At 43.5% G+C, this 10,000-nt stretch overlaps 1 protein-coding gene across 1 annotated transcript in view; it reads left to right on the top strand.

The window, feature by feature from the left end:
• zfhx4 (zinc finger homeobox 4) overlaps positions 1 to 10,000 on the top strand; it is an 82,278-nt gene that overhangs the window by 16,096 nt on the left and 56,182 nt on the right. Inside the window, exons 2-4 of the mRNA XM_023416967.2 lie at positions 4,950 to 7,494; positions 7,927 to 8,139; positions 8,590 to 8,884. Of these exons, the coding sequence (XP_023272735.1) occupies positions 4,996 to 7,494; positions 7,927 to 8,139; positions 8,590 to 8,884 (3,007 nt within the window). The 5' untranslated portion in view covers positions 4,950 to 4,995. The remainder of the gene's footprint in view (positions 1 to 4,949; positions 7,495 to 7,926; positions 8,140 to 8,589; positions 8,885 to 10,000) is intronic.

Raw genomic sequence — 10,000 nt, 5'->3', positions numbered from 1 at the left:
AATGGACATAAAGCCATAGTCTCACGCTGTCTTCTGACTTTGTTGTTTGACTTTGCTAGGCTTCATGGGTCACCTTAAGATTCAGTCTGGATTTAATTTCACCAGTTATTACCTGTGCTCACATATGTCCCTAAACAGTTTGACAAGTGGAGGGAAAATAACCATTTTAGAACTCAGATGACCACATCCCAAAGCTCAGTTCTGCCTAATTCCACTGTTTACAGATGTCATAAATATTCACAGCAGTATTAACAGCACTGTCTACCCTTGTATTAAAATGTCGGGCAGTTAGTGACGAAGAATTTGAACCCAACAGATTCCCATGTAAACAAAGACAGCAGTGTGGCGACATTGCAATTACAGGTTTGGCATTTAACAGGCTGCGACTCTGGCTAATGTGTGATGGTCTTGACAGGAGGACAAAAGCAGGAGGGAGACTGATATCACCAGGAGCTCAATACCTCAGGTCTGCACTGTGGACAAATTTTTGCAACACATGTGTTATTAGCACATTTATTACAACTGAATGACCTTAAAAATTGACATGAGCCCCTAACAAATGAAGTTTGTATTTGTAGTCTAACCTCTGAAGATGTCCACTTTCTGAATTTTATAGTATACAGGATTCAACTTCTGTCTAAACTGGAAGTGCTTTAAGAATAACCTGAGTCAGAGAGAGCAGAAAAGTCTGAAAAAATGAAAAAAAGTGGAGAAATCCCCTGCTTTAGAGTACCTCTCTGTCTCTAAGGGAGCTACTGAAAAGCAGATGGAGGGATACGGGAGAGAGAGTAGAGGGGAGGAGGGAGAAAAACAATAGGCCAAGGAGTCTCTTAGCCCCTTTCTCCCATCAGAACTTGCAGTGTCCAAAGCAGGCATTCCTGGGCTATTATTTGCCTCTCACTGGATCTGATCTGCCACTTTAATTACCTTAGTGTGTGTGTGTGTGTGTGTGTGTGTGTGTGTGTGTGTGTTTGTGTGTGTGTTTGTGTGTGTGAGAGAGAGAGAGAGAGAGACAGAATGAGAGAGAGTCTGTGTCCATGTGCATGCGTGTGAAAGCAAGGGGACATGCTTAATTAAAAAACAGAGGTGGGAGCGGCTCTGGCCATCTCTTTTGTTCTTCTGCTATAAGAAAGGAACTGTTTCTGCAGTGTGGAAAAACCTGGGCTTCATTGTTAGTTTCTCTCTCCTCCTTTATGTATCTGTCTATCTATCGCTCTCTCTCAAATGAAAGTAGTCTGGTTGGTTAGCAGAGCAAAGGAAAGCAGTGGGGGAGAGAGAGAGGAAGGTTTCTTAGCGAACATGATCAGCCTTAAAAGAAGCAGTAGTGGGCACTACTGCTGTGAAAGGTGTGAAGCCTGGGGAATGGAGCAAAACAAAAAGAAGCAAGTCAAATAACATTTCCACCTATTTATTTTTCATAAAAAAGTGCTAGGTAATCAGCTTTCATAGAGATGATTATATAGGTCATCATATAGCTCTATGCAAGCCTAAGGTTTCATTATCTAAAATGTTACTTTCAGCTCAGTAAGGTAGAGAATAAAATGCTGTATTCAACTGATAGTAAGACATAACGTATTAAGACATACAGAATGGACAACTGGATGACTTCACATGCTTACAACAGGCTGCACTGCAAATGTAAATAATTTGGAAAAAAATGCAACATTAAGCATTAGTCACATACTGTAGGCTTACTTTGTTAGTAAGTGTTCAGTTGTTTAGTGTTCTGTTGGTGACAACATTATTGGATTCAATTAGAACCAGAGGTTACAAAATAATGGACAATTATGTTATTGTTGGCAGGCAGCACACGTAAACATCCGCTAACCTGTTAGCATTATGGGTGATATGTCAGTGCCAAGTGCTTAACACATTGGCTTATCCATAAGGCATAATTCCATACTTAAAGTGTTAGGAGATGCATAATTCATAAACCTCAGTGTTTTATGTCCGAGCTACAATTTAAAGGGGGTTGCTCCCAAATGAAATAAGCAGTCAAGTGACACCACTGACAAGTAGTAAATCCTGTCCTATGTGTCGCATTACCTCTCAAACCCACTGCTTCTGAACAGTTTTACCCTCAATCACATTCAGCGTAAGCCTTAGTGAGAGGGACACTGAAAAATGTGTATGTTTGACTGCAGGAGCCAGCCTAGTGTGTTGTTTTAGGTGCTAGCTGAGTGTAGTGATTGATTAATAGTAAAACGCTGACTGAGCTGTAATTTGAGTGGATGTATAAAACCCATGCAGGTAGTGCGGCTATGTTCAAAAGAAGAAGTACCTTAAAGGAAAAACACTGTGTTAGTTTCATGCGTTCTTGTAGCATTCATGTAGCATATTTGGCTTGTTTTAACTCCTTGTTGTTGCTGCTAATTTCTTTGCAATTATAAGTGTGAGTTAATATGTAGAGAGGTATGTTTGTGTTTTTAGTAGATAGGTGTTTGCGTGTATGGAAACCATACTTGTCTTCTGTAGGATCTGTGATATAGGGTTAAATCTCATTGGCTAAAAAAATCAGATAAACTGTAACGCTTGTCTTGAACCGTCTCGCTCTAACAGGCGGGTCGAGTTTACTGCATGAACACAGTACAGATAGGTCACACAAAAATGTACAGCATATTGTTTAATCCATATGTTAAATACCACTGATTTAGTAGTTAAAATACTGAAATTAAAAATGTTTGCACTAGAATTATGCTTACACTTTGGCTGCCTGACTGTACAAAGTTATGCTTAGAAGACAGTTTTGTCATGTGCATAGCACACATCCACCTTCCACCTTCTGATATGCCCATGCTGAACAGATCAGCATTAAAATTCATTTTCTGCTCCTTGTGAATTTTTCTTTAATCTCAGGAATAGAGAGGCAGAAACTGAATGAGACACAAAGAGAAAAAACATAATTTCTCTCTTTTAATCTGTCACTAGTCTCCATGGAATCATCTCTTGGATATGTCAGATTAGACCTGATTATAGCGCGTGCACACACATGCACCCACAAACATACTCACGCACATGTTTGATTTCATTCCTCACGCTTTTACTGTCCCTCCCACTGGCTTTGTTTAGCCCTGGATTGTTGCGGATTAATCCTCTAATTGCTTTGTAGCTTTGTTGTGATGGAGAGGGAGTGTAGAAAAAGAGAGAGAGAATTAAGCAGCAGGTGGATTGGGTTAAAGGTTAACATGGCTCTTTAAAGCTTTCTTTTAATGCCAGCTCATTTACACGCAAGCATCTGAAAGGCGCTGGTACTGTATCAAGTGAAAAGACACTGGCATGCAAAACTAGCTATCATGTGTTGCATTAAGCTGAGTAAGAAAACATTTTCTTCTAAGTAGTAGTGAAGGTTCACTTCTCATGCTTCTTATTTTCTTTATCTCCTCCTATGGCTTTGTCTCAGTTGTTCTCTTGAGGTGATGAGAAATTATGCCTGTGATTACAAAATTATATTTTGGGGTGCTTTGTGTGTGTGCGTTTGTGGGCTTAGGAGGCATTTATTCAGCATTGTATGCATGTGTGTTTGTGTGTGCCTTTACATTTGTGCCTTGTTGTGAAAAGCCAAGAGATTGAAGTAGTGAAGGGTTGAGAGATGGGAAGCCGCCCAGGATTGATAACATCTCACTGGTATTCCAAACATCATTCCTCATGGAAGCTCTCTCTCTCTCTCTTTCTCTCTCTATCTCTCTCTCTCTCTCTCTCTCTCTCTCTCTTTGTCTTTGTGTTTCTTTCTCTCTTTCTTTCCTGTATTGCATGAAAAAAACATTACATTATGGATGTAAATATTCTTTAATTTCCTGTTGTATGTGACCCTCCTCTAGAAAATTTGCCAACAGGCTTTGCTGCTTTTCAACTTGCTCAAGTAGAGTTGCACACTTAGCAGAATGACAGTAAACAGTGTCTTATTTTTCTTGTTCACACATAGAAACATAGTTAATAGATGCTGCCTAATTAACAACTCCTAACTGGTGAGAACATGCCAAGACCAATTTAGCCACTGATTGAAGACTCCAGTCCACTTTTCCTCTTAAAGGAAAACTAGCCTTTCTGCATTAAGTTTGACAAACTTGATTGACTAATGTTACCTCTGTGTGTTGGACATTTTGTTCACAACTGTACTTTTGAGGGTATGCAAAGCTAGTTTGTAATAGCCTGAAATCATAATCTTTTAACACAGCATTAGCACATACAGGACACAATAGAGGCAAAACTGCTTCCAGCTTCCAGTGTTGCACAGTGGTATGTCGATCAAAGAGTCTATTTACCAGACAATTGGGTTATTCCTATAAACTTCCCTACTGCCGGCTGCCATGGGAGCTGCTTCATTCATTTATACCTCATTTCCCCTGTTTCCAAGCTCTGGTCCCTGGGGTCAATAGGAGTCAAAACCTTTGTTTAAGGATGGATTTTTTTCTGTGGTCATGGCAAGCAATCTCAGTCTGTCTTTTCTAAGACATAGTTACAAGTGAGAGCAGTTAATTTTGGATTTCTCCACTTTTCAAACGTTGTCATGGTGCTAGCTTCTTAACACTGTTTTTAATCTCTCAGGTAAGCAATACAGAGGTAGATAGTTGTTTAGTTTTGTTTCATCTAAGCTATAATTTAGGAACTTTTCGTGTTAAATTAGTACTACAGGAGGTGTCTACCAAAATGTTTGCCACAATAATTCTGGACAGCATTTAAGACATTGATGTGACATAATGTGACAATTAAAGACACAAACATATTCTCCCTGGACTGGGTCAAATAAGAGCTTCCAGTATTGAATTTACCAACCTCATCTATAGAATCCAGTCTTACTGAGAAAGTACTGAGAGTGAAGGATGAGTGAGAGTAAGTCGAATAAATTACAATAAAGTAAGTGGTAGTTCAGAAGTTGCCTACAATATCTGTTGTTAAACCACATTTACTAAATCTCTGTTGTTCATTCTTTATTTCTGTGTTTTCCCAAGGTCCCTGTTAGGCTGGATGAGATGAGATCCCTATGTAGTGGTCGTTATGGCAACTTGTGACTCTCCCCCTATGGTGTCGTCACGGCAGCAGGAACATGGTGGCCAGAGGCTGGACGCTGCTGCTGAGGACAACTCTGTCGTCACCATGGAGACCAGTGTCGCCAACAGCAACAACGCCAACAACAACAACCAATCGTCACCTTCCGCCATTGGAGAGCCGGAGAATGGCCTTGGACAGCCTGCTGTGAGCCCGCTGAGGTCCACTGCTACCCCCGCCATTGTCAGTGCAACTACCGACCCTCTAACTGAGCAGAGTCGGCGAGAAAGCTTTACTACTGGTAACAAAGGGAGTGTTACCGGGACTTTACCAGGAGTAGGAGGAGGAGCAGTTTTGGGTTCGGACTGTTCTGCCCCAGCCACATCTCCCGTGGTGCCGGCAAAGGAGATCCCCTGCAACGAATGTTCTAGTTCCTTCTCCAGTTTACAAAAATACATGGAGCACCACTGCCCCAATGCTCGTCTGCCTACCACCGGAGGTCATGAAGATGGTGAGGAGATTGAAGGGATGGTAGGTGAGGAGAGTGAAGATGAAGGAGAGCGTGAGGTGGGTGCTGTAGAAGTGGGGGAAATGAACAGTGAGGTGGAGATGGAAGACGATAGTGATGTGGAGAACCTGTGTGGTGAGATCATCTACCAGCCCGATGGCTCTGCCTTCATCCTGGAGGACTCCAAAGAGCAGCGTGGCAACCAGGGGGGGCTCTCTGGGGCTCTCCAATTCAGGGGCCTGCTGTCCCCCCAGACCTTCCCCAGTGTCCAGGCCAGCAGTGGCCAGAGTGGCCTGAGCCCAGGGGGGGAGCGGTTGGAGCAGCCCGCTGCACACATGTCCTTCTACCCCCAGATCATCAACACCTTCCACATCGCCTCATCCCTGGGGAGTACATCCCTAGCGGCTGACCACCCCTCCTTCCCAAATACCTCAGCTGGAGGGCTGGTGGGCGCTGGTCCCGTGTTGCACAGTTTCCGTGTCTATGACCTCCGCCACAAGAATGACAAAGACTATCTGACAGCGGATGGTGCAGCCAAAAACTCCTGTGTGTCCAAAGATGTCCCCAACAATGTGGACTTGTCCAAGTTTGAGGGCTGCGTGGCCGATGGGCGGCGGAAGCCTGTGCTGATGTGTTTCCTGTGCAAGCTGTCTTTTGGCTACAGCCGTTCCTTCGTGACACATGCTGTCCATGACCACCGTATGACCCTGAATGAGCAGGAGCAGAAGCTATTGAGCAACAAGCATGTCTCTGCCATCATCCAGGGCATCGGCAAGGACAAAGAACCTCTTATAAGCTTTCTGGAACCAAAAAAATCCCCCAACTCTGTGCTACCCCACTTTCCCACACCTGCCAATTTCCTAGGGCCAGACACAGGGCTCCGCGGATTGTGGAATGCTTTCCACAGTAGTGGGGAGAATGCAGATTCCCTTCAGGCAGGATTTGCCTTCCTGAAGGGCAGTGCCAGCAGCTCCTCCAATGACCAAACCCCCAGAACCCAAAACATGCCAAAGGCTGAGACCAACCCAAACCTCGGGGGAGGGGCTGGTGCCCACAGAACCCCCAGCGGGAGTTCTGCTGCTGCTGCCACTGGTGGTAACCTGGAAGGCCGGAACTCTGATAGTGACTGCAAAGGCCAGGTTAGGGACACATGCACTTTGCAACCCAATGGGCCAGACCTGAGCCAGTACCCGCCCATCAAGCGGGAGCCCGGTGCAGTGGGAGGAGAAAGTCCAGAGCAGGATGAGGATGCCTACTCCAATGGTGGTGGAGTAGAAATGGAGGCAGATGAGGAGGAGGATCAGGTCATGACCATGGCGATGACGGGCCAGCGGGCTGACGGCACCAGTAGCAAAGATTTCCCTCTCTTAAACCAAAGTATTTCCCCCCTTTCCAACAGTGTGCTAAAGTTTAACAGTGACAGCAAAGGCCCTGCATCCACCTCCTCTTCCTCCCTGCCTGTGTTTGACAAGCTGGAAATGGAGAAGAGCCGCCTATCCACTGCCCTGGCATCTGCCAGAGAGCGGGAGAACAGCAACGACTCAACCAGTGAAGCCCTGGCAGGACGGGATGGGTCATCGCCATCCACCCACCCCCTTGACATGATGATGTTGCGCAGAGATGATGAGAGTCCTGGGCCTCTGCATCAACACACAGGAAATCCGAGTACGCCTGGAACTCCAGGGACACCTGGTACGCCTGGTCCAGGTGAAGGGTCCCCAGGTAGTGGGGTGGAGTGCCCCAAGTGTGACACGGTCTTGGGATCATCACGGTCTCTGGGAGGGCATATGACGATGATGCATTCACGCAACTCCTGCAAGACGCTGAAATGTCCCAAGTGTAACTGGCACTACAAGTACCAGCAGACGCTGGACGCCCACATGAAGGAGAAACATCCAGAGTCTGGTGGATCATGTGTGTACTGCCGCACAGGACAGCCTCACCCTCGTTTAGCCAGAGGCGAAAGCTATACCTGTGGATACAAGCCTTTCCGCTGTGAGGTCTGTCCATCTAATTTTTCACCTCTATGGATTTTTTGTTTCCTCTGTATTTTCATCTTTCTGATATTTCCGAATCAAGACGATGTTCTTGTTTTTTAATTATCTATTTATTTATTAATTATTTTTATTTGATTTAACTAAAACTGATTACTGGGTTTGCTAGACATGCTAATAAAATATATAGTATAATCTGGCAACCTCTACAGCAGGACATCTTTACTCAATTGGAAATTCAGTGTCAGAAAGCATAAAGACGCAATTAAATATGTTTGTCTTCCTCTTTGTATCTATCACATCTTCAAAGGTTAATGTAATTATCTCAATGACAGAAAGTCAGAATTTTAATACTAAATCATCAGATATCAGCTAGTTTTTGTTAAAAATGCACATAATTTTTTATCATGCATAATTTTATTAATTATTTCACTTTAGGTATGCAACTACTCAACCACCACCAAAGGCAACCTTAGCATCCACATGCAGTCAGACAAGCATCTGAACAACGTACAAACACTCCAGAACGGTGGCAGTGAGGCACAATACAACCACAACCATACCAACCCTGTGCCCAGTGCCAGCCTTGGTGGAGGCTGCGGTGCACCCTCGCCATCCAAACCCAAACAGAAGCCAACTTGGCGCTGTGAGGTAATGAAACAAACAGAGCATCATTGTCGGGCTGTGGTAGCAACATACCAATTTGCTTGTTGCACTATCTACACAATGAGCCAATTATTTCCCTCTGCGTCACTGTGTCTATTATTTTTCTTGGCCACATCATCTGACCCCTGGTCATTAAAAAACAGAATTTCTCAAACATTCTAGCATAATCTCCAAGTATTTCAGAAACCATAAGAAATTCATCAACATGAATGTATTACTAAAATGCTTGCATCATGTGTTATTTTATGGATAAGGTATTCAGCTTTTTTTCTTGCATTATTGTCAATTCCCATTTTTAACATTATATAAATATAAATGATTAATTAACAATATGTTTTAATAATAATAATAAATAATTATAATATATAAAATTATTATTTAATTTTAAGTGAAAAACTATCAGTCATTGAATTTATCCCTTCTCGCTCCCCATAGGTATGTGACTATGAGACCAACGTGGCGCGGAACTTGCGAATCCATATGACCAGTGAGAAACACATGCACAACATGATGCTGCTGCAGCAGAACATGAAGCAGATCCAGCACAGCCTCCACCTGGGCCTGGCCCCAGCTGAGGCAGAGCTTTACCAGTACTACCTGGCTCAAAACATGGGCCTGGCAGGTGTAAAACTGGAGAACCCCGCCGGCAGCAGCGGCCCAGATGCCCAGATGATGATTAATCCATTCCAGCTAGATCCGGCTACCGCGGCTGCTCTTGGATCTGGTCTAGGTAAGTGATACTAGAACTGAAATGAAACACTGGGATATATATATCTGATAAGTTTTAGGCATTAGGCAATTAAAATATCTGCTGAGGGTGTGACAAAGTACCAAGTATTTTCCCCTTTAAATATTTTTGCCCTCAAGCTTTTTATTTGGTTTTCCTCTGCTCATCTTTCACTTGGTCAGTTTTATCTGTTTTATCACATGTATCTGGGTATTGTTTTTATCTTTGCCTTTTCTTCATTGCTCTTCATTTTTCTTCCTGCCCACTCACCTTCCCTTTTTCTGCTCCCATCCTTTTTACCTTGCCCCCCGCCCCGCTGCACCCTCTTCTCTCTCTTTCCCTCTTATCTCTGCTCTCATATTGTCCCTCTGTCATTGTCTCCTTTCTTTGACCCCTCTCACTGATTAAAAAATGATTATGAGACGCCACATGAGAATTATTCTTAATCTTTCATTTGTAATTTTCTTAAGTCAGCTTAATCCCCCCCATACACACCCCACCCCACCTTCGCTCACCCTGGAGAGAACACACACATGTACACACATATACACGCACATACACACACTCTCACACAGCAGGAAGCGGATTCCCGTAGGAGTGAGAGAGATTTAACAATGACCCTGCAGTGTTACACACCCACTCCCTCATCTAGTGTGGAGGTCACAGCCCAGCCAGCAGATGTACTCTCAGTGAATTACACTCATAACACACTGCTCCCCATAGTGAGTGCAGCTGTACATAGGTTTAGATGGTGTGAGCAGGGTATTAATATATTCAAATACTCACACATATACACACTAAATGCATGCATAGATAATGGATGCTTACATGCAGATGCACAATGGTATCTGCTTATATTTGGCATCCACATTCACATTTTAAAACCAGCACACATATTCACACACAAACACACACTAATTAGGGGAATTATACTTACTAACTGAAAAAAAAAAAAAAAAGATGTAACTGTTAAATCCTCTGTGCTCCAAACAACAAAATATTATCTGGAAAGAACACATGATGAGCTTTGGTAGCATGCGTAGAGAGACAATGCGGGGATCAAACGAAAGAGTTAATTACATTTGTATGAATAGCAGATCTGTTTTTTTTGTCCTGGGG

The sequence above is a fragment of the Seriola lalandi genome, unplaced genomic scaffold (assembly GCF_002814215.2).
Source record: "Seriola lalandi dorsalis isolate HSWRI2012SDOR001 ecotype SW California unplaced genomic scaffold, Sedor1 jcf7180002054570, whole genome shotgun sequence".
NCBI classification, from domain to species: Eukaryota; Metazoa; Chordata; class Actinopteri; order Carangiformes; family Carangidae; genus Seriola; species Seriola lalandi.
Note: the sequence above shows the minus strand (reverse complement) of the source record. Positions and strands in the feature narration are given on the sequence as shown.